This window comes from Eleutherodactylus coqui, chromosome 12 (genome assembly GCF_035609145.1).
Source record: "Eleutherodactylus coqui strain aEleCoq1 chromosome 12, aEleCoq1.hap1, whole genome shotgun sequence".
Taxonomy (NCBI): domain Eukaryota; kingdom Metazoa; phylum Chordata; class Amphibia; order Anura; family Eleutherodactylidae; genus Eleutherodactylus; species Eleutherodactylus coqui.
This window is the reverse complement of record NC_089848.1, coordinates 114,525,431-114,549,659: the sequence shown is the minus strand read 5'-3', so window position 1 is coordinate 114,549,659 and position 24,229 is coordinate 114,525,431. Positions and strand designations below refer to the sequence as shown.

The 24,229-nt window shown below is 48.1% G+C and overlaps 1 protein-coding gene and 1 non-coding gene across 3 annotated transcripts in view; both read right to left on the bottom strand.

Moving 5' to 3' along the window:
- The window catches only part of SMARCC1 (SWI/SNF related, matrix associated, actin dependent regulator of chromatin subfamily c member 1), a 31,820-nt gene that overhangs the window by 1,801 nt on the left and 5,790 nt on the right, over positions 1–24,229 (bottom strand). For both annotated transcript variants that reach the window (XM_066585229.1, XM_066585230.1), the window contains exons 2-26: positions 22,580–22,699; positions 22,211–22,296; positions 20,109–20,190; positions 19,452–19,544; positions 19,299–19,368; positions 18,211–18,280; positions 14,878–14,953; positions 14,672–14,797; positions 14,327–14,442; positions 11,763–11,887; positions 11,625–11,684; positions 11,278–11,315; positions 9,973–10,094; positions 9,822–9,893; positions 9,567–9,680; positions 9,093–9,246; positions 8,898–9,011; positions 8,746–8,805; positions 8,406–8,664; positions 7,508–7,672; positions 6,770–6,831; positions 4,940–5,054; positions 4,639–4,784; positions 3,503–3,637; positions 2,545–2,812 (exon numbers count right to left, since the gene is read on the bottom strand). In XM_066585229.1, the coding sequence (XP_066441326.1) occupies positions 2,545–2,812; positions 3,503–3,637; positions 4,639–4,784; positions 4,940–5,054; positions 6,770–6,831; positions 7,508–7,672; positions 8,406–8,664; positions 8,746–8,805; positions 8,898–9,011; positions 9,093–9,246; positions 9,567–9,680; positions 9,822–9,893; positions 9,973–10,094; positions 11,278–11,315; positions 11,625–11,684; positions 11,763–11,887; positions 14,327–14,442; positions 14,672–14,797; positions 14,878–14,953; positions 18,211–18,280; positions 19,299–19,368; positions 19,452–19,544; positions 20,109–20,190; positions 22,211–22,296; positions 22,580–22,699 (2,848 nt within the window). The remainder of the gene's footprint in view (positions 1–2,544; positions 2,813–3,502; positions 3,638–4,638; positions 4,785–4,939; positions 5,055–6,769; positions 6,832–7,507; positions 7,673–8,405; positions 8,665–8,745; positions 8,806–8,897; positions 9,012–9,092; positions 9,247–9,566; positions 9,681–9,821; positions 9,894–9,972; positions 10,095–11,277; positions 11,316–11,624; positions 11,685–11,762; positions 11,888–14,326; positions 14,443–14,671; positions 14,798–14,877; positions 14,954–18,210; positions 18,281–19,298; positions 19,369–19,451; positions 19,545–20,108; positions 20,191–22,210; positions 22,297–22,579; positions 22,700–24,229) is intronic.
- On the bottom strand, positions 15,356–15,486 carry LOC136587250 (small nucleolar RNA SNORA5). Its single transcript, XR_010787437.1, has one exon. It is a non-coding gene; the product is annotated as a small nucleolar RNA SNORA5 (small nucleolar RNA).

The window sequence follows — 24,229 nt, the reverse complement described above, 5'->3', positions numbered from 1 at the left end:
TTTAATTATTTACAAAGCCAAATCAAGAATAAACCAGAGCAAACTCAGGAAAAACTGGGGAGATGTTCCAAACCCCATGCGAAGAAGCGCTAAAATCATACAGGGAAAAAAACAAAATATGCAAAGATACGATCAAAACTGCCAAGGAGGAAGCAGAAAGACGGATCGCAAAAGAGAGCAGAAACAACCCGAAGCTATTTTTCAACTACATAAACAGCAAAAGGATTTGCAGGGAGAGCGCACTGGCCCTTTAAAAAACAATGCAGGAGAAATCATTGATGATGACGAAGGGAAAGCAAATCTACTAAACAGTTTCTTCTCAAGTGTGTTCACCAAAGAAAAGGAAATGCCACACGAGATGCAGGGGAATAAAACGAACCCCTCACAAAATATCTCATACCTAACGCAGGAGGAGGTGCGGAAGCGTCTAAAGAAAACTAAAATTAATAAATCACCGGGCCCAGATGGATTACACCCAAGGATACTAAGGGAACTAAGTGACGAGATAGCTAGGCCGCTATACCTAATATTTCTAGACACTATCAAGACCGGAGTAGTACCATTGGACTGGCGCATTGCCAACGTGGTTCCAATTTACAAAAAAGGGAGCAAAAAAGTGAGCCTGGTAACTACAGGCCAGTAAGTCTCACTTCAGTAACGGGAAAAATTTTCGAGGGGATTCTGAGAGACGCCATCGATGAGTACCTCAAGGAGAACAAGGGAATAACTCCTCACCAGCATGGATTCATGAAGGGTCGCTCATGTCAGACAAATCTGATCAGTTTCTACGATGAAGTAAGCTCTAAGCTGGACCAGGGAGAATCTATTGATCTTGTATATCTGGACTTCTCTAAAGCCTTTGACACCGTGCCACATAATAGGCTAATATACAAAATGAGGCAGCTCGGACTGGGCGAAAACGTGTGTAAGTGGGTAAAAAATTGGCTCAACGATAGAAAGCAGAGGGTGGTAATAAAGGGTTCGTACTCTGATTGGACCACAGTCGCTAGCGGGGTGCCACAGGGTTCAGTATTAGGCCCCACTCTGTTCAACATATTTATCAATGACCTGATAGAGGGGCTGCACAGCAAAATATCAATATTTGCAGATGACACAAAATTATACAATATAATTAATGCAACGGAGGACAATGTGCGGCTACAAACGGACCTGGATAAGATGGGGGCTTGGGCAGAAAAATGGCAAATGAAGTTCAATGTTGAAAAATGTAAGACTATGCACATGGGCAGGAGGAACGGATGTCACATATATTCACTTAATGGGGTACCACTAGGGAAAAGTGATATGGAAAAGGATCTGGGGGTATTAGTGGATAATAGACTAAACTGGAGTAACCAATGCCAGTCAGCCGCTGCAAACGCTAATAAAGTCTTGGGGTGCATCATAAGAGGTATAGGGGCGAAGGACGAGAACATCATCCTTCCATTATATAAGGCACTTGTCGGGCCTCACATGGAATACTGCGTACAATTCTGGACACCGGTGCTCAGGAAAGATGTCACAGTGCTTGAGGGGGTTCAAAGAAGAGCGACTAAACTAATACATGGAATGACGGGACTGGAATACCCAGAGAGGCTATCCAAATTGGGGCTATTTACTCTAGAAAAAAGAAGGTTAAGAGGGGACCAAATAACCATGTATAAGTACATGAGGGGACAACACATGGATCTCTCCCGCGATCTGTTTACACCCAGGACCACGACGGTAACAAGAGGACATCCGCTACGATTAGAGGAAAGCAGGTTTCATCACCAACATAGAAGGGGATTCTTTACTGTAAGAGCAGTGAGACTGTGGAACTCTCTACCGGAGGAAGTGGTGATGGCAAAATCCATAGAGGAGTTTAAGAGGGGACTAGATGTCTTTCTGGAGAAGAAGGATATTACAGGATATAAATATTAGGTTACGTGTCAATCCTGGTATATAGGCAGGTAGGAACTATTAGGGGTTGATCCAGGGAACAGTCTGATTGCCATTAGGGAGTCGGGAAGGAATTTTTTCCCCAAAAGGGCTAATTGGCTTCTGGCCTTGGGGTTTTTTGCCTTCCTCTGGATCAACACAGTAGGATAGACAGGCTGGACTAGATGGACAATGTCTTCATTCGGCCTTACATACTATGTTACTATGTGGGGGTAGCTCCTGACCAATTATACGTAAATATGATGAATACCGATTGACACCTAGAGAAGAACGTGAACATATGGGTGCACAGGTATAAGGAGTCCCCCAGTCTGGCTGAATTCAGGGATCTTACAACCTTCCTTTCCTAATGAATCAAGAAATTCTAGCAGTAAAGTCCACATTGAGCGTTTCTATACCAGCCGCAGGTCCAGCCAGCACTGAGGGAGCTATGGTAAATCCTCGCTGTAAACACAAAAGTAATCTTCAGAGTGAGGAGGGAGGGGGAAAAAAAAAAAAAAAGATAGATAACATTGCGCCCATACAGCATGTAGTAGGAGACTCCTGGCCACACATCACACCATTCAGACTCACCCCACCCCTGCATATGCCCAGAATACATGCCTGGCTGTGGCGGGTGGGTAGGGGGCATCTGGTGATGTACAGCATATGGAGGGGGCTGTGGTGGTGGCTGCTGCTGGTGGCCAATCATTCCAGGGTGTGCAGGGGGTTGTATGTGGCCCATCCCAGCTCCTGGGGGTCCGGCGGGGTGCTGAGCATTCTGTCCATGCTGCTGCTCCATCTGCTGCCGTGCCCTCATCTCTGCATACTTTAGCTGCTCCATGTGGAAGTTCTGCCGCTCAGTGAGAAGCTGTTGTCGTTGCTGCTCCAGCTAAAAGTAGGAAAGCAGATGCCAAACTCAAACATAATGATCAACCACAACAATGAAGCAACCTGGGCACTGCTATATCAGATGTCTCCCCTTCTCACAAACTCAAGAGAATCTGCTGTTGCATCCCCCTCCCATTTACTATATTACCCTAGGTGTAATTTTAGGTGACCGAGATCCGCCAGTAAAAGGGGGAGGCGCTACAGGCTGCGTGAAGCTTTATGCATTCACCATTTGTGGTAAGAATGCAAGAAATCTTGAGCATGTAATTTGCACTTCTCCTGTTGTATTGCCCACCACTGCAGATGCTTCTCAGCACAACGTGTGAACTTCCATTGCTACCAAGTCCTTCTACCTGACTGCAGTCTCTGAACATGAAGGGCTGTGACACGTACTCCAGTGCAGCCGGGACATCACAGACATCTAATGTGATTACTGCTGCAGGGCATGGGAGAGCGGAGCAGGGCTGGGGGACTGCGGCTTGTCAGGAACAATCAGATGAATGACAGACAGAACAGAGAACGTCTGAGAGCTCAGGAGTTGGGGCCAGTAATAGAAATCAGAAGTAATGAGGGGCACACTGGAGGGTGGGACCACCGAAAACCGCACATAGCGAGATGTGACTGTATAAATGGCATTAGACATTCAGCTTCTGTGCCCCAATCCCCCTCCTTCAAAAAACAGACAACTCACCGCTTCCTTCTCCCGGTCCATGATGGTTTCCAGTTCCTCAAAGTGGCGCAGTTTAATCTCCAGTTTCTTCATCTGCGTCTCCACCAGCAGAGCAACCAATGACTTGATTTTGCGTTCCTCCACGGCAGCCAGATGCTGACAAGGAGAGAAAAAAAAAAGCACAATTACAAGAATTGACAAAGGGTTGACAGGTAGAAGAAGCTTCAAGAGGCCCAGATTGAAGAATAGATGTGAACCCGAGCTTTAATGCATCACTAGGAGTCATAAAAATCAGCGTGTACAAGTACAGTGACCATACAAAATAAATACGGTGTTTCCACGAAAAGACCTACCACAAAAATAAGCTGCTGCTCAGTCACAGCCATCGCGTTGTGGAGGAGAGATTTAGGAATTGCTCAATCAATGCCACGGCTGAGCCAATTCATAAATCCAACGGCTGTGATTGGTTCTCGAGCGCTGCTCAACCAATCACAGCCATCACTTCTTGGAGGCGGGATTAATGAATCCCATAACCAGGAAGTGATCTTCTGTGGGCGGTCAAATACTGAAGGACATGCTGGAGCTCTGAAGAGCAGCAGGGGGACACGGGCGAAACCTGCTAAGTAAAATAAGCCCTTCCCTGAAAATAATACCTAGCGCCTCTTCTGGGGCAAAAAAAAATTACTATAAGACAGGGTCTTATATTCGGGAAACATGGTCAGAGAAATTCCTCTAACTGCTGGGAGCCCAAGTCAGCGACACCTAGAATGCCTCATATAATTGGAGGAGAGATGTGTATGCGTGACCATTGCTCCATTCACTTTTAGGAGACTGAGGGAGATCAAAATGCCCCATCTCATAGAAGTGAATGGAAAGTTAATCAAGCATACTCTGCCACCCAAATATCAGAGGTATTCAGGGTGCCTCACTTTCGGGATTGCTGGGGGTCCCAATGGTCAGTACCCCAGCTATCAGACAATTATTCTCTATCCTGTACATAGGGGATAAGTATTTTTAGGGGTACAAGCCCTTTAAGAGCTGCAGCATTGTTTCATCAGGTCTACTCTACCAGGGGGGCACAAAAGAATCAAAATACTTGGGCCATACAACGCAGCACTGAAGAACATACGTATGTTAACGCTTGGAGTGATTTTTACCTTGGCTTTGGTGGCTGCAGATGCCAGAGCGGCCGCGGCTGCCATAGCTACATTGCTCTCATTCATATCGTTCTCCATTTTCTTTTTCGCTGGGTCAGGTTCTTTAGCAGAGTCGACATTTTCCTTGGTTTCCTCAGTCTCCTCTTCTACAGGGAGGAGAAAAGGGTCAGTAGATGCATCTACAATCACTACACGATTCCTTACATGACAGCTTTATCACAGACAGGAGGAGAAAACGTATGTAATCCGCAGCAGAGACCCCCAACTAAGCCCATGATCTGCACAGAATGTTTGACCTCACCTGTCTTCTCTTCAGGACCAGGCTCGCTCTCCTCCTCCTCAGGTTTCTTCTCTACAGTCGACTCTGGCTTCTCACAAGACTCGGTTTCATTTTCCTTCTCAGTCTTAACTTCACTCTAGAAACAGTTGAGAGGTTGAGCTTAAAGGGGTTGTCCCGAGGCAGCAAGTGGGTCTATACACTTCTGTATGGCCATAATAATGCACTTTGTAATGTACATTGTGCATTAATTATGAGCCATACAGAAGTTATAAAAAGTTTTATACTTACCTGCTCCGTTGCTAGCGTCCTCGTCTCCATGGAGCCGACTAATTTTTGGCCTCCGATGGCCAAATTAGCCGCGCTTGCGCAGTCCGGGTCTTCAGCAGTCTTCTATGGAGCCGCTCGTGCCAGAGAGCGGCTCCGTGTAGCTCCGCCCCGTCACGTGCCGATTCCAGCCAATCAGGAGGCTGGAATCGGCAGTGGACCGCACAGAAGAGCTGCGGTCCACGAAGGTAGAAGATCCCGGCGGCCATCTTCAGCAGGTGAGTATGAAGACGCCGGACCGCCGGGATTCAGGTAAGCGCTGTGCGGGTGGTTTTTTTAACCCCTGCATCGGGGTTGTCTCGCGCCGAACGGGGGGGGGGGTTAAAAAAAAAAAAAACCCGTTTCGGCGCGGGACATCTCCTTTAACCCATTGTAGGTGCTGCTGCCAAATTGTTAAAGGGCTTCAGGACTGTATTAAAGAACTTCCCCCATATGCCTCAACTAAATCCGGGTGCAATTTATTAAAGGTTACTCACTAGGTTCTTCCTGCACCAGTGTCAGTAAGGGGTTGACAAGGGTTGGGGCCAGGATATTTTCAAATGGGTTCTCTGGGACTGTTTCTTTTTCTCCCCCCCCCCCCCCCCCCCCTCCCTTTTTTTTTTTTTTAAATTAATGACCTATCCTCAATAAATTGGCAGGGGTCCACAGCACGGGATCTCCGCTGTTCAGTTGATTCCCAGTGCTGGTATCAATGTGGTCAGCACTGAAAATTGAGAGTGCTGACAATATTGCAGCATCCCGATCTAGCACCACAAGCAAGCTCCCAATAAATTCAATGGGAGCTGTGCCTGCAATTCTGACTTTGAGCACTGCACTGCAGACAGCGCTGTCTGCTTCCTGCACTGTCCGTGTTGACAGTAGCACTGGGAATCAGCTGATCGGTGGGAATCCCTAGCAGTAAACCCCAGCCAATCATCGCATGACCTAGCCCGAGGATAAGTCATAAAGAGGGGAGGGGGGGGGGGGGGGGGGGGGGGGGGGGACACAAACACCGAGTCCTGAACAACCCCTTTAAATGATAGAAAAATACTTGGAAGGGAGCTTAAGCCTATGATAGAGGGCTGTTTAGGGTTATAGGTGTGAAGGCAAGACAGAAGTGAATGATGCATCTGCAGCTTATAGGACAGCACTTTAAGGGGGTTTTCTCATCACTTAAAATTGCTTCACAACCCTTCTGAGCTTCCTTGCTGCTGCTGAAACCAATCACTGGCTATAGAAGTTCACTGATGGGGCCAGTCATTGGCTGCAGCAGCAAGCTTCACAGCTTCCATAACCTGAGGAAACAGTATAGCTCACTGTGCTATGCTACTTGTATAACTGCAATTGACTTCTGTGGGAAACAGTGTAGCAAACCCCACTCTACCCTTTCCCCAAGTCCCGACCACTGTATTGAGCTTCAGACACTTGTGGATCAGTCAGATGGGAATACACACCAATAAATGCAATTCTCTAACAGGTTATTTGGAGTAACCCTAATAAATTCCAATTAGAAATTAAGATGTCTGGGGGAGATTATGTGACACTTACCTTCTCTGTTTGAGGGGCTTCCGGGGTTTCAGTTTCCATCTTCTCTTCTTCTGTAGATTCACCTTCAGTGAGAAAAGATTTGGATATTCAACCATTCAATAATACAAGCTGGCGGGGTTATTATAGTCTAAAAGGAGACTATAGGCATGAGATACATTTGTTATCACATGCAGGTTGCAAAACTATCAAGACCACTGATTGTTTTGAAGAGGAGCCATTAAATACTGGGAAATTTCTAGTTAACCTTTTCCAATCCAATTTGTATCCTGGTTTTCCTAGGGGGCTTTCTCTTTTTCTGCCATTATACAACAGCGCTATATGCTGGCTAAAGCCAGTACTGCATGAGGTGACACGTTGGATAAGCATTGACAGCAGAGAGTCTGGCAATATACAGTAAGAGAACCCTGATGGGCATCTTCCAACATCGGAGCTGTACAGCCTTAAATCATAATGTCTTCAGATGTCAGACAATGGATTGGAAAGGGTTAAATAAACATTGGTTGTAATATCAGATATTAGCCACAGGGTGGCACCACTGAGCACAGATGTCCCATGAAGTGAACCTCCGGGCTTGGACAAACAAAGATCTTAGCATTGTATCAGGTCTTAAAGGGGTTGTCCCGCGCCGAAACGGGTTTTTTTTTTTTGGATTACTCGTTACAACAAACACAACCAAGGGATGACTTTTTGCAATTGCAGACGTCTACACGTGTACTTGACACAAATTGATGAACTTACTAGAGCCTTTCTCAGGTTCTTCAGGTGCCGTTCCTGCTATACAGCTGCTTTCCAGCCCATAGCTTGGGTCCACTTTGCCTAGAGCCTTGGCTGCCTCTTGAACCTTCTTGATGTGCGCCTCCACCAGCTCCAGGGGAACCTCTTCACGCACCCGGGAGAATTCCTCTGTGGTAAGAATAAGGCAGCATAAGACAACAGCACACACAAATCGGTTGTGTTAAAGGGGTATTCCTGCCTCAGCCCATTGTGGTCAGGATGAGAAAAGCCCTTTGTAAACTGCAGCTAGGAGTAAGGCATCAGCCAAGCAGATGGCTGCGAGGCAGCGTTTCTTTAACTCCCATTTCACTTTTATGGAAGGAAACCCCATGAGAACTGCCTGCTTAGCTGCTTGCATTCTCCAGACCGCAGCATACAGCTGGGATGAGGCAGGCCAGATCTTAAGATGTGTGTGGGGTCCAGAAGTGGAACCCATTTGTATCAGACTCTTATAGATATGCCATAAAAGTCTGAGATAATAACTCTTTAAAAGTTGCATTCCTATGTAAATGAAGCTGAATCAATGCAGGCTGCACTTCAAGACTAACAAGCCCCCTGCTGTGTTAGAAGGGCCGAGTCAGAATGGGCATTCAGCTGCTGGACTGGATGAAATCAGTATGATCCGGGTCTTGGAGTCAGGTAGGAACTTTTCAAATGTTGATCCAGGTATTATTCTGACTGCCATTATTGAATTGGGAAGGAATGGGTTAAATTGGCTTCTGCCTCATTGTGGGTTTTTGGCCTTCCTCTGGATCAACAAGGGGGAATGGAAACAGGCTGAACTGGATGGCCATTGTCTCCCTTCAGCCTAACATACTATGTTACTATGTAACTGATTTAAAAGGCACATGGCAACAATTACCTAGAGCAGCTTTAGCAGCTGCAGCAGCAACTCTTGGGTCTACCACAGAGGCCAGGAAGGCAACTGTACTCATAACTGGATTGCCAGACTGGCTGAAGGGTACAGGCTGGTAAGCCAGAGGCCCGAGGGAAGAGTCTGAGTTTTCGAGATAAGGGTCCTCAATGGGAAGTCGGAGGAAATGAAGAATGCATTCGTCCTGAGTGCGGCTTCCCACGTGCTCCGACACCTTGTTCCAGTCATCTTTGTACATTTCCAGAGCCTGTGAACGAGGAAGGAACAAGTGTCGGCACCCGTGAGACAAGACATACAACATATGAGCTCAGATGTACCCATTACTCACCTCTAGGAGCAGCAGAGTCTCCTGCTCAGTCCATTCTCTTCCAGCACTTGCAGCTTTGCTCTGTCAAGTAAAAAATCCCATAAGTGACCTTTCACGATCAGCTATATGCTACTTATCGGCAAGATCTAGATCCAAAGCTTCCAACTTACTACCTTTGCCAAAGTTTTCTTGGAGTAAATGTCTGTCCTGAGACCGAAGTTCTGCAGATCAGTCGGCTTGTCTTTGTTTTTCTCAGGAAAGTTTAACATCTGCTGAGCGGAGGGCACCTAGAAGTAGGACACAAGAACCATTACAGCCTCGGCACAGCTGACCCTGCACATAGGCAATCCAAGGAAGATGCATTATACCTGTGGGGTCCTCATGTGAAGAGGCACCAGACCAGATGGGGTATCTGCCAGCACATTAAAATGGGGTGTTGGGGGCGGTCCCATAGCCATAGGACGGGATTCTGCGTCTACCTGGTAGTTCACAAGCCCCCACTGTTCCAAAAAGGCATGGACTCTAATGGGGAGAAACAAAACAGGCAGCAATAGCAGGCATATTAGACCTTGATTTACATACAGAAACCTATCCATATAGGTGAAACCACTCGGGTTCTCTATAGCAAAGAAGCCAACAAATCCAGACTGGTTCCAGCAGTTACATAGTCTTATTTGTACAGGCTTTAGACTTTCATGGTCACACCTCACAGTCAGAGCGGTGTGCAAGGTATAAGACTTGAAAACAATGCTGAGAGTTGTAGTTTGCCACAGTGGCAGTGCCACAGGTTGCATTAACCCATGAACAGAAAATACCAACATCGTACATGAGCCACATCTCACCTCATGACAGCACAGACATCTCCTGTTAGGTTTCTCCTACATGCGGTGCTGGTCAGATACTCTTGAGGGTTCAGCCGGTATGTGTCGATGATAAAGTTACGGTATGCCAAGTATCTAGAATAAAAAGGAGAACAAAATTAAATTATCTTAATATCAAATCGCCCATACCTTCTGTCTTAAAAACCCAGTGCTGGATTATCATACTGGCCATCTGCTCCCTTGTAGCCAGGAGCGGCTCATAATGCAGAAACTTACATTTCTGGAGTCTTGGATTTATTTTTCCCGTTGAAGAATTCTGGAAGCGCCCGACGTTCGATGACATGAATGCTGAAAGAGACAAGATCCTCATTACCTCCTTGTATGAAGGGTACATCATGTGCAGTTCCATACCTGACCGGATCCTCACCTGTTATAGTCAAACCACGCGGCATAGCTGGGAATGATAATGTGATTCGTCTGCTCCGTCACGTTGTCTTCCCCGTTGTCTATCATCCGGCTCTGGTCTCCTCGGCTGGGATCCTCATCTTCCTGAAACCAGACAAAACAATGAATCTCGATCAACAGAATCCATATCTGGTATATCCATCATGTGGCAAACAGTCAACAGCCACAACTTCATGCAGATTAATTTCATCATCTACACTATATGGACATAATGACATGCACCCTCCTCCTAATAGAGTTCAGGTTATTTTTCTACCACATCCATGACATTCAGGATACAGTCATGAAGTCCTGTCACATCACTTACTACAGGACTCCAAGCCACCTCTGGAATGGACATCAGCAGAAGAGCTGTGTGTCCTAAGCTTCATGTAAGGGGTTTCCATGTTGGTGCACACAAGCCTGAGAGGACCATGCACAATGCCAGGTGGCAGCTTCAGTGGCGTAAAGCATATCACCCAACTCTTGAGCAATGCATTCACTGAAGTCATGAATTCCCTTTCACTATCTCAGTCTGATGGATGCCTGGAGAATGCTACCTACCAGAATGCATGGTGCCCGCTCTAAAATGTGGAAGACTAGGGAATGGTCTGGTAGTGTTTAAGGTTTTCAACCCTTATTTCCAATGAAGACATTTTACATTTGTCGCTTACACAGTTCGGAAGAGTTACTTTCCCGTTTCAGCATGACTGCAGCCTTGTACATAGAGTGCACTCCATAAGAGACATGGGGTGCGGAGGAGCTCAAATGATTGCACAAAGCCCGGAGCTCGACCCCATCCATCACCCAGCAAATTCCCACAAACACCCTCAAAACCTTGTGGGCACCTCAGTAGAGAGCAGAAACCATTCTAGCCACAGGAGGGAGACAACTCCATACAAACACCCATCACAAGGTGTCTGACAAGCCGATTACATAACTAGGATAGTCAGGGGTGCACAGTTTTGGCCATATGTGTGTCTTCAGAGCGGTTTTTCCTGATTGCAGTTGACTGCAGTCGCCATTAGGGGGAGCTCACAGATTATGCATTTCGTTCAGTACCAGCTATTAAAGTCTGTATGCAGAAAGCTCCCCTTAGTGGCGACTACCAGTTATGTCATGTAACAGCTCCTCTACAGGCTAGATAAGTATAACCCCTATCCTTTGGCTTCCCCCTCTGTCTGGGAAAAATATGGAAGGGATATGAACATAAAATACACCCCTGTGCCCCATTGTGAAACAGCTTGGATCATTTAGAAGGTCTGCACCAGGTCCGCAGCGTCCTCACCTTTCCACTTGCAGCCACAGCTTCCTCCTCTTGCTCATCTGAAAAGTAAAGAGAGCTTACACAACTGTGCACATCATAGGTTATAACAGGGTGACTGGTTGTGCGGTACATCATGAGAATGGGGTGTAAATCCATACTACAGGTAAGAACACAGATCTGTAGAAGGATAGGGGGATCTGTAGGTTAGATGGTTATCTTCTGGATGCACAATGCCATTTTATAAATGTGGTACTTTACAGCAGACACCGATAGGAATGCATGGAGCCGCAGTATCTAAGCCGCTAAGGACGTGTGAAGAACACAAGCAGGAAAGGGATGTAGTGCTCTGTGCCGAGCGGAAGACTTGCCTAAATCCGCCACCACTCCTCCTTTGACCGGTGTGTGCTCACTGTCCTTCTTTGGATTCACTAGACAGGAAGAACGGACAAGTAAGCAACAAATCACGCTGCAGGCCACATCAGTGCGGGCAATAAATGCCAAGTTACCATTTTTGGGAAGGATGACCTCCTCCATGTTGGGGACAGGTGTCGGGTCCTCCATGTCTTTTGTCAGATCCTCTTGCTCATCCTCTTCCTTCTGCCATTTCCGTTTACCATAAAGGCCTCCTTGGCTAATGATAATGAACAATTTTAGCTCCAGCCAACCAGACATTTCAGCTCGATGCATTCCATTTAATACACAGACAGCTCGAGCGCCATTCTTATGCACCAGAAGTAGGAACCCGCCTCCATGATGTCCATAAACCCCAAAAAGGCCGTTCCTTTAAAGGAGATGTCTCGAGGAAGCAGTTAATTTTTTTTTTTGCCCAGTCCCCCCCATTAAACACACATTACTAAGCCCCCCTGTAAATGACATTTCTAGCTGGTTCGTACTTACCGTTCCAGCGTTTCAGCAAGTTATAAAAGATTCCTCAAGATGGCCGCCGGCTCTTTCCCAGTCGCTCGCTGCAGCCCGACGTGCGCGCTCCCGAGACGCCGCCAGCTGTGTCTCCATGGCAACCGGACGCATCGCAGCCGCCGACCAGACGCCCCGCAGCCGCCGACCAGACAGCAGGTAACCGGCGCTAGCCCCCGGCTCCCCAGCGCTAGCTCCCCCGGCGCAGCGACAGCCCCCCCCATCGCAGCGACAGCCCCCCCGGCCTAGCGCTAGCTCCCCCGGCGCAGCGACAGCCCCCCCCGGCCTAGCGCTAGCTCCCCCGGCGCAGCGACAGCCCCCCCCGGCCTAGCGCTAGCTCCCCCGGCCTAGCGCTAGCTCCCCCGGCGCAGCGACAGCCCCCCCGGCCTAGCGCTAGCTCCCCCGGCCTAGCGCTAGCTCCCCCGGCGCAGCGACAGCCCCCCCGGCCTAGCGCTAGCTCCCCCGGCCTAGCGACAGCCCCCCCGGCCTAGCGCTAGCTCCCCCGGCGCAGCGACAGCCCCCCCGGCGCAGCGCTAGCTCCCCCGGCGCAGCGGCAGCCCCCCCCCCCCCCCCCCCCGGCGCAGCCCGGCGCAGCGGCGGCGCAGCGGCAGCCCCCCCCGACCCATCACTTACCTGGGAGGCTTCTCGGGGCTGCTGGGCTGGGCTGGTCTTCTCCGCTGGGCAGCTCCAGTTTCTGCACCTTCCTCTAACAGAGGATGGTGCAGAATGGCCGCTTCAGCGCGCTCCCGAGCAGTGACAGCTCGTCTGCGCATGCGCAGAAGAGCTGTAGCGGGGAGCACACTGAAGCGGCTCGTGCTGAATGGAGAAGACCGGACTGCGCAAGCGCGTCTAAAAAAGCAAGCTGCCAGCGAATTTAGACGGAACCATGGAGACGAGGACGCTAGCAACGGAGCAGGTAAGTGGAATAACTTCTGTATGGCTCATATTTAATGCACAATGTACATTACAAAGTGCATTAATATGGCCATACGGAAGTGTATAACCCCACTTGGTTTCGCGAGACCACCCCTTTAAGTGACAGCTCAAAGATGATCATTACTAATCTTAAGACACTTCTGAAAACTAGGGCAGCACTTTAATTTTGCAAAGAACCTCTGAGGAACGTAATCCGATTGGTTTCCCTGCTCCTGTTCTGATAAACGATCGATTAGAACTTGATTTGCATAAACCCTTCATATAACCTGTGACCCACCAGATCTAAAAGGGACCTTTCACACAGGCTGTAATGCAGCCACAGGTTGCACCGCAGCACACAACTGAAGCTGCTGCAGAAACCCTCCAGTAGTGGCCCGGACTTCGGTAGCAAGTTTTCAGTGTGTTGCGATGAGTCTTGCAGCCAAATTCTGCCCATGTAAAAATTGATCATTTTCCACTCAGATTATCTTCTATACTACTGCGTTTCCCCAAAAGTAGGACCTACCTTGAAAATAAGTCCTTGCTACACAAAGAAAAAGGGATACTTACCTAGCAGGCGCCGTCCGGCCCCCCCATTGCTTCCTGGTATCGGAGTTCGTAAACCCTTGCCTCCAGGAAGCAATTGCTCCGACTGGTTCCTGAGCGCCGCGGCTGAGCCAATCACAGCCATTCAATGCAACGGCTGTGATTAATTTATTGAGCGCTGCATTGATTGGCTCCGATTGGTTCTCGAGTGCTGCGGCTCAGCCATCGCTTCCTGGAGGCGGATTTTACAAACCCCATAACCAGAAAGCGATCTTCTGTTGGAGACTACAAGCAAGCTGATGAACTCTGCAGACCAGTGGGAAGGACCCGGATCGTGCTAGGCAAGTAGCGCACAGAATTGATCGCGTTTTGAACGTCATCGTGGTATAATGCCCCCATTGCATTCAAGGAGAGCCTTGCAGACATGTGCGCGAACACAATTTGAGTGCTGCCTTTTATTTTTTGCGTTTAGCGCACTCCATCAATGATGGGTTGTGCTAAAGTTGCTGTCGGAGGCAGAACCGTTGTCTCTGAAAGTAAAAGTAAAATTGTGGCGCTCTGCCGCTGTTAAGACATTCCCTGAAAATAAGACCCTGTGCCTCTTTTGGGGCAAAAATTTAATATTAACAGGATCTTCTTTTCAGGGAAACACGGTAGTACATGGCTACAGGCTTCTCCCCCTATATGGTCTTACCCCTTCTTTCCTGGCTTCTTGCGGGACTCAGAAGGTGTCTGTGGAGAAGGAGAGCGTTTCCTTTTCTTTGCCGCTCCCACAGATTTCCGGTCTTTCCTCTCAGGGCTCCGCACCGCCTGAATCATTACAAAGACCGTATATAAATATGAAAACTGGTACCACAAACATGTCACATATATTCTGGAAGATTGCTGCCAATCCTACTTCAATGGTCACTAATTAACGTTTTTGGTGTCAGCCCAATAAAGCCTAAATGATCATTTGTCCCCCAGAGATATCCGGCACCAAAACACCCCACACGCTCCTCAGCGCTGCTGCAGGAGGCGGCTCTGATCTGCTCCTTACCTCATCACTCTTCAAGGAGATCCTCTGCCGGAAGCTGGTCACCTTCTTATTCTCATCGATCTCATAGTCTTCCTCATTCATCCATTCATTAAACACATCCGTGTCCAGCAGCCATTTTGAATGAACCTGGAAGCATGGAAAGTTTGTGGATTACCAGATGTGCTACAGCCTCAGGTTAGGAGAACTATTTAACCCAAATCACTCACTTTCCAAGGTTTCTCGGCAATTGGTGGATCCTCAATATCCACGTCCAGATCTGTAACAGGAATCCAGGAATCGTAGCTGATGAAAAACAGAAGACGTTAGTCGAGGGGTGGGAAACTTTCCTGGGGCGAGTTGGTCAGAACAAACGTTAAGATCGAAGAAGTCTTCATTATGTTTGTGAATCCGGCCTAAAGGGCACTTTTACACGTATCTGCACAGTGCATTATGCACTAAAAATGTTCGCGCCATACGCAGGAGGTGGGGTTCGTTCACAAAAACGTATTTTGTTTTTGCAAAAAAAAAAAAAAAAAAAACAGCGTGCTTTATTTTCCTGTGTATTTCCACAGGAAAAGAGCAAATACACAACTAATTACACTGATTGCCATTTCAATGAATGGGAGTGCGGTTGCGCTTTTTTTTTTGCGTGCGCAAATACTCAATTGTGCTGACACCCGTGTGACACCGGCTCTTACTCTTATCAGATGTCCGTAGTGCAATTTATCCTCACGCTCCACCAGGGAGCGCGAGGCCCATGAACTACAAGTTTCTGTGGCAGCCCATTGGCCAGGAGTCACCACTGCAATGGCGGTCCTGAATTTGACGAAGCTGCGATTTTTTTTTTTATGGATTTACAGGACTCCCCAGGATAGGTCACCAGTAGTCAGCTGACAAGGGTCCACCGGCTGCGACAAGCTGTTCACCAGCTCATACGGATCTAAGGTGGTCCTGGAAACACAACCTCCGTATATTCACAAAGAAACCAAGGTATACTGAGAGGACTAGAAAAGTAGGTCAGCAGGGAAATACTTACAGAAAGAGCCACCTATCTGGAGTATAAAAAACAATGTTTTTCCTTTATTATGTAATAAAAAGTTAAGTTTATCAAACACTGATGCCATCCCTGATATATGCAAATATAAACCCTAATGAAAAAAGGAGCATCCGCCCTGATAAGAGCAACCCCTACCTGGAACCTATCCTTAGAATGCCCTGTTACAGGAAGGCAATGAAAAGATAACTAAAGACATACTCAAGTAGGCATCCACAGATGAAGACAAACTCTCAAACATACAAGTATCAAAATGAGCAGAGGGATTACAATGCGAGTCGTCTGAACGCATCTTCCTGATCCAAGATAAAAGACCTCAAACTAGAAAATAAGTGGATCTCAACCTAAAGCTACTACACGATTCAATCAAAAGAGAAGAACCCATCAAAAAAAGCTCATTAGGGAACCAAAAGACAAAGCGCTACAGACTCGTCTGGGGACATGGACTACGCAAGAATACCCGCGTACAATAGTCGGAAAGGTTTGTGTAAGGCCAGCTTCTGCGACTTTTATTCTTTGGCCCAGGCAGTTTTCCCCAAAGTGGTTGGACCTGGCGTACATTTCTCTGGAGGTGCCAGGATGCACCCAATGCATCAAGAGGCATGTGCCAGCTGAAATTATACTAAGACCGGCGTTAGAAATGCTGGTCTTAGTAGAGTTCCCCCATAGTGTCAGAGAAGGATATGTCAGATAGTTTTCTTTAAAGGGGTTGTCCCGTTGTGAGAAGTGTATGTCTGCACTTCTGTATGGCCATTACAACGCACTTTGTAATATACATGCTGTGTGTGTTCTGGGTCGGATGGAGGGGGATAGCCTTGTTACACAGCGGGGCAGCTGCAGGAGACTTTTCTCCCCCGCCCCTCTCCATTCACTTCACACAGCGGCTGCTCAGTCCTGAACGGCTGCTGTTTACAGTGAACGATCATGCAGGATTTTATCCTGTGTGTATAGACAGTCTCTCCTGGCCCCGCCCCCTCTAAGTACACTGTATAGCAGGAGAACATGCCATACTGTAGAGGGACTTAGAGGGGGCGGGGCGAGACTGTAGATCAGTTCAATAGAGGTGGGCGGGAGCTGAGCGAGGCCAGGAAACCCTGCTTTTTCATGCCTCTTGCTGCCATCGGGAGCGCGCACACAGAGGGGGGAGAGCGCAGGGCATTGTGGGAAGGCAGCACAGAGGCGCCATCTCTGAAAGCTGCATTGAACATCAGATACCAAAGTAAGAAACAGACATTCCAGCTGATCTGCCTGCCGGTCTGACCCCTGTATGCTTGTGTTACCATGCTTAGTGAAAGGGAAGCAGCATTTTTATTAAAAAAAGAAAAAAAAGTTTACCGTGTGGCGAGACAGACCCTTAGTAAATATACCATAATAGAGATGTGTCCTAAATAACCTTAAAGGGGTTGTCCCGCGAAACAAAGTTGGGGTATACACTTCTGTATGGCCATATTAATGCACTTTGTAATGTACATTGTGCATTAATTATGAGCCATACAGAAGTTATTCACTTACCTGTTCCGTTGCTAGCGTCCTCGTCTCCATGGTGCCGTCTAATTTTCAGCGTCTAATCGCCCGATTAGACGCGCTTGCGCAGTCCGGTCTTCTCCCTTCTGAATGCGGCCGCTTGTGCCGGAGAGCAGCTCCTCGTAGCTCCGCCCCGTCACGTGTGCCGATTCCAGCCAATCAGGAGGCTGGAATCGGCAATGGACCGCACAGAAGACCTGCGGTCCACCGAGGGTGAAGATCCCGGCGGCCATCTTCGCAAGGTAAGTAAGAAGTCGCCGCAGCGCGGGGATTCGGGTAAGTACTATCCGTTTTTTTCCTTCAACACCTGCATCAAGTTTGTCTCGCGCCGAACGGGGGGGCTATTGAAAAAAAAAAAAAAAACCGTTTCGGCGCGGGACAACCCCTTTAATCTCAAATACAATCTCCACTAAAAACGCAATATATGGCAAAGATGCAGCAAACCGAGCGCTAGGATAATATAGATAATCCCATCAGATGGCATAAAAGGCTCTGAGAAGTATCTGTGAAGTAGCCTGCGGTCCCGATGCCCTACAGCCACACTGGCAGGACTCACATATTACGTGGTTTCTGCAGGAGAGATTTATACACTTATCTAATGGATTAAAAGCAGCTTAAGTAAGGCCGGGCTCACACAAACAGGTCAGATACCACATGCGGATATCCACAGCGGAAGACCTGTGATGCATCACGAAAAGTAACTGCGTATGGTCGTGGATGCGCGCGTTTTCCCACACAGATGCACAGCGTATCGTCCGCACAGGCAAAAAATAATTTGATCATATTCACTTATTCGCAATTAGTACTCACGAGTGTCAACGCTAATTCTAATCTACATGCCTTTCCATGCCCACGGTTTACCGCGGATCTGCCATGTGGACGGCGATCGCGGAATCCGCATTCAAATCAGTTTGTGAAAGACTGGCCTTATCCCTAGTTATGTGGCCTGCAGGTAATGGTCTTCCATAGCCGCCCCTCTCACCTGTCGGGGTGATAACCCCAGTGTACGAGTATTTGTTTATCCTTCTTCACAACAGGTCTCAGCCAGTCATCTGAAAGGAGAAACCGGGGAAAACGGAGACATTTCATTTGTTAGCCAGCAGTAAAATCAGACTACAGAACATAAAGGGCCACGAGCCAAGAGGAAGATGTGGCAGAAGACAAAACTAATATCCCACAGCAGATCCTCCCTTATTACCCTATCCTAATATATTAAAGGGGTTTCCAGGATTAAAACAAACATGGCACTTTCCTTGCAAACATAAGATATCCTCGCCTGCCTGCAGGCTACGTCTGGTATTATAGCTCAGCCCCATTTATTTGACTGGAGCCAAGCTGCAATACCGAACAACCTGTGGACGAGGGTGTTGCTGATTTTGGGAGAAAGTGTTTTTTTTCTCATTCTGGACAACTTCTCTTTAATGACTTTCAAGTTCTAGATAATCAGAAAAACCCTTCCCTCTTATATCACAGAACTCAGATCAGCCCGACTGTAAGGCGGCTGGCTGCAGAAGGAGCCCTCCCCCACTGCTCTAAGAAACTAGACATACTAAGAGCCTCCCCTTGGAAAGCCATGACCTATAGGTAGATAAAGGGGTTGAGCCAAGATGGCATTCCGTGTTCACATGTCCCACTAGGTCATATGAAAGTCATAGAGCGGGTTTCCCCCACTTGGGGCCTTCCTCTATGCCCTTGAACGGAGCACCATGTTAAGAAAGTCTCCGGCCTGGCAGGTCTTCTGCCAGTCGGTTATTACAGGATGGCCATTAAGGAAAAAAGTCAGGCTAGCTGTGGCACCGCTGACAAAACCATCTGTTTGCTTGGAGGGGAGGGGGGGGTTGCTTCAAAGAGGGGCATCCTGGCACAAGCCCCTTAAAAAAAGAAAAAAAATAAATAATCAAGAGGAAATGTGTTCGCCACAATCAGGCAACTTTTGGGCATTTCTGACTGACCAAGATGGCCAAAGCAGACACATCTTTAGGTGTCCTAGTCTTCCTAAGTTCGCACCCCAGAACCCACTAGTAAGTGGAGATGACCTCTTCATAAGTACGGAAAGAGGAATGGTCTTACCTTCATCCAGTGAGGTAGGAACAGGGTGAACGTGGTGCGAGGCTTTAGCTTTCTCTTCTATGATTGTACCCTAAAAACACAGGGGAAGCCAATGAACCAACGTGTTGCTGTACGTAGCGGGACAGCTGCTGCCCCTCCGATGCCGCCGCTCACCTGATGGCGCTTGACGATGTCTTTCAGCTTATTGGCCAGCTTGAGTTCTATTTCGGGGACGAGGTAGACAGTCGGTCTGCTCAGACAATTGTTCTGCAAAGGAGCAAAAACCCAACGATGTCAAGAATGGATCAAGAAAATGAGAGCAGCCATGACGGGCCGGAGATGTAACACAGGGTTACCTATAAATAATGAAGACTTCCTACAACTCAGCGCTAATGTGCCCTGAGAGTACACACAACTGACCTGTAAGGTCACATTAGTGCTATACTAGATTATGAGGCTTTCCATGTTATGAAAACAGCGCCACATTTGTCCCTGGGTTGAGTTAGGTATTGCAGTGCATCCTAATTGAATGCGGCCGAGCTGTAATACTACTTGCAACCTGTGGACAGCTGTGGCGCTGATCGGCTTCATGTCTAAATATATCCAAGTCTGTAAGCCAAACGTCTGACTCCTTCATAAATGAGTATTAATCAGCAGTAATCACATACAGATCGAGGCGGCTCCATCAGGACAATTAAGGATGCGGCAAGCTAATCAGGGGACAGCAGGCAGATGAACATTTTATACAACAACTCTGCATGATGAGTAAATGACTGACATAAGTGACACCAAGGTATATAGCTATGATGCAAAACAGACGAGCAGCCCCACCTGCATCAGCGTCTTCTCAATAGCCATGAACATCTCCACGTTGCGATCCATTCTTGATGGATTCTGCAAGTCAAACCTCCTCCTGCAGAAAAGAAGTCAGATGTTACCGACAGTCATAGCAGAACAGTATGACATCCGGCATAACTCAACAGCATCATTACTGCCTTCGGGCTTATTCACATGAGCGTACATTGGCCCCGTTTTCACAGCCGGACGATATACGCTCCCATCTGATGCATTGGATTCCAATGCATCAGATCACACGGGCGTATTCCAACGGTGCAAAAGTGCCCGGCTGGAAAAAAAAATAGTTCCAGAACTATCTTTGCTGCCCGGCGCTATCTTTGTGCCTGGAATACGTAGACCACTGCATGGGCTCCTATGAGAGCCAATTAGAGCGGCCGGAGAAAGGAGGCGGGAGGGAGTTTAGCAGCGTGACTGCTAATCTCCCTCCCAATTCTCTCCTCCCCTCCGGTTGTTTGCAATGGAATGGAGCAGAGCTTGACTCCGTCCCGTCCCACTGCAAACAGCCGGAAGAAAGGAGAGAGGAGGTGAGCCGTCGAAGGAGAGGCAACAGCATTGCGGCCTCGGCGTATATGTTTCGGGGCCCATGCCGTCTAAATGGGCGCACAAATATAAAGTTTGTGCGCCTGTTCACGTTTTAACGACACTGGCAGGCGCACGTAGAAAGGCCTATGCTCACTGGAAAGAGACCTTAAAGTAGTCTTTCCATCCGAGACGTCTACAATCATTGGTCATCTCATTAGAGACCCCCCCATCTAGTAGCACGTTGCACCTCCCCTGGTCTTCAGAACTGCAATTGATGGCGGCGTACGTTCAACTAAGTATTGAAAATGTTGAGGTTTCATAAGGTCTTGGCAAATGGCTTCAAGTCCCTTCTGCTGTTGGGATGGGGAGACGAGGGGCCTGGGAATTTGGGAGGAGAGGTAGGCTGCCGTGCCAATATCAAGCTTTATATGTTTTGTAATCTCATTGCTCCATAAGCCATTAATTTGCCCATCGTTCCCTTTACATTGTATTAACCTCGCTGGAGTACGATTTATTACTCTGCTTGTGCCTTCGAGCCTCCTGCTGATTGTCGTTTTTCTTGCAAATTGACGATTAAACTTTAAAAAAAGTCTTGAAATCGTTCAGCCGGAATATCGGCCCCTGTGGACAGGAAGCCTTTTCCAGTTGACGCAAATTAGACGGATACCCCGACATGCTCAATAGCGAACAGGAAGGGTTCAGACTTCATGCTGCTTGCACCAAATTCTGACTCCCATCAGCACGGTGCAGCAGGAATCTGGATTAATCCGATGAGGTGATGTTTTTCCGCTGCCCAGTGACCCAATTTATGCCCACTGCAGCCTTGTATTCCAGGTTATCTTATATAGCAGTAACACTCGAACTCCTAGTCTGTTATTGCCAATCCATACTAAGCAACAAAGAGCTGAAAGGGGTATTTCCATCACGGCTGAGATGGGAATACCCGGCCCTAGGCTTCAGACTACCCGATGGAAACTGCTGAGCGTTCAGCCTGGCGCTGTGTCCATAGCCATCATTGAAGTGAATGAGAGCCACAGAAACCATAGCACAGCCTGTTACGGATAGAGCGAAGCACGCTGCGCTACGCTGTTTCCGTAAGGCTCCGGCCAGGTACTATAACAGCGGTTTCCCATCTTGGCTATGAAAAGCAGAGATGGGAACATCCCCTTTAAGCATTTGGACAAGATAGTTGGAGCTTGTCATCTGCTCGACTGTGTGCTGCCTGTTAATCAGAACGATTCTTAACATCCTCCTCTGACCCTTTGTGTTGAAGATTACATTCCCAGGATCCTCTGCCATTGGATGTTTTTCCTGGATCCCACTATTCTCTCCACACCCCTGCATGAGAAAACCCCACAAGGTTGGCACTTCTTGATATCCTGGCCCCATCTAGACTAGCACCAATGACCAGGCCTCATTGGACGTTGCTTAGATCTTTCGATTTTCCCATTCTAATGAGAACTCTGGAACAAATCGATGGAAAACTTGATTTTAAGCTACACTTTGGGGTCACGTGTCTTTTCTAAGTCTAGGACTGCTTTCCAAATCCTTACCATCCTTGGTCACTTCGGTGCTTGTACGCGGCCCCTAGTATGTGACACAGCGCACCGCCTGCTTTAAAATCCAAGAAGCATTTAATCTGCAAAAGATGATACAGAAGCCTGTTAGAAAGCAAACTCACGCCCAGCACCCCACAAACTAAGCATTTTGGGCACACAACAATGGGGGGGGGGGGAAAATAAAAAAAAATCGAATGGGCCAACCAATTATTTCAACAAGGCTGTGCCCAACCAACAGTGAGATTCTCCGGCGTCGCCAACATCATGCTTATACATTTATTGGTGTGCGAGGTTTGGACTAGGTTTGGGACGGGCCCCCCCTCGGTAATGCCCCCCCCCCCCAATTCTCTAGAGGACACTCACAGGCAGTTTGGTGAAGGCCGGGTTGGTGACGTGTCGTCCGAACGCATCTTCCTGGAACTGTAGGAGCTGGGAGACAAGGACGGCCAGGGCTTTATTGGTTGGAGAGTCAGCCTGCACATACTGGAAGGGGAAGACAAAGGGTTAACGAGAGAGAAAAAAAAGTTAGCTCCCTAAACTATACAAGAAATGGGATAGAACTGGGAAAGGTCTTTTATTCCCTGCGCCACACAGGATGCAGGGGAGGCAGCGGCGGCTCCAGCTTTGGCGCTACATTTGTGTAGACCTCTATTTACATACACCGTCTCAGAAGAAAGCTGCCAGGGCCGATTAACTCCGACATGTACAAAGTGATTGTCTGACTGTTGCATTAATTTCCCGTGTGTGCGAGTTGGGCTCAAGACGCTCGCATGGACACCGCGCGGACACCTACCGGATTTCCATCCGCATGTATTAGTAGCTCCCGTTTCTCATTCGTGATACGGATAGGAATAGGGCCTGCAACATGCTTGTTCATACAGACCATTGATCTGCAGAGCCCTGTAGGCCCCAAATCCACTGCTGGGCCAGAAGCCTAACGAAGAACGCCGCTTATTAGACTTTGTTTTAATTCATCACCATTTACAAGATCTCTGCTTGCTGGTTTACATCCAGGAGGCCGAATACCTGCCGAACCTGAAGCCTCATTGGTGAGAAGTAACGTCACAAGTGAATGCAGTCTGGACAGGCGGGACTGCTACATTGTAACAAACTACCCAGTGATAACCTCCAACGCACTTAGAACACGCGGAGAATTAACCCATTCATTACCGTTTCAATTACCTGACCGATTTTTCACTTGAACCCACGCTTCGAGATTGAAGAAAAAAAACAAAACGCTGCATGCCCCATTTTTGTGCAAATATTGCAGGAGAACGGGGCGAGTAATATGTAGGACCCTGAACACAAAGACAAGGTGCCCACGTGTTGCGCCATGCGAGTTGTGCCCAAGAGATTTAGTCGCAACTTGCATTAGCCCATGCAAATACAGCCTCAAAAAGAATCACTGAGACCGGATGTAACTGAAACAAACCCTCAGCTGTGAGACCTATTCAATCCTAAGGGCAATTAATGCCCCATTCGCATCTGCACCCTGTAGTACCGGCCCAGCTCTGTCTGTGGACCCGTGCCAGAACCGAAAGGCACCGAATAGACCCCCTGACTATAATGGGGGTCATCTGGTAGCCCAACCAGCCTGTCCATGACAAAACAGTGCAGCATCCTATCCTACTGAGATGGTGCCAGCAGCGTGAGCCTCCGACACAGGTCAACGGGCCTTAGGGGGTTCATTCAAGAAGTCTAAAAGAGTGACTAAAGCCCGGTTAATACTGGAAGCCCCCCATACCGGCCCGGTTTAGCCTCATGTGAGGAGCTGAAATTTACGCTACAATGTACAGAATGAACAGCCGCGCTGCGGATTTGGAATCTGCGCTGAGTACCAAAGCCGTGCAGAATGTTTTTTTGTAAAGTTAAAGAGTAGCTGCACTTTCTCCAAACTTTTGACTTGTGAGTAATACATCAAAAGTTTGATCAGTGGGGAATCCGATGAGAACCCCCCCCCCCCCCCCCCCACGGATGGCTCCAACGATGGCCCCTACGGCTGTCTCCGTCGCT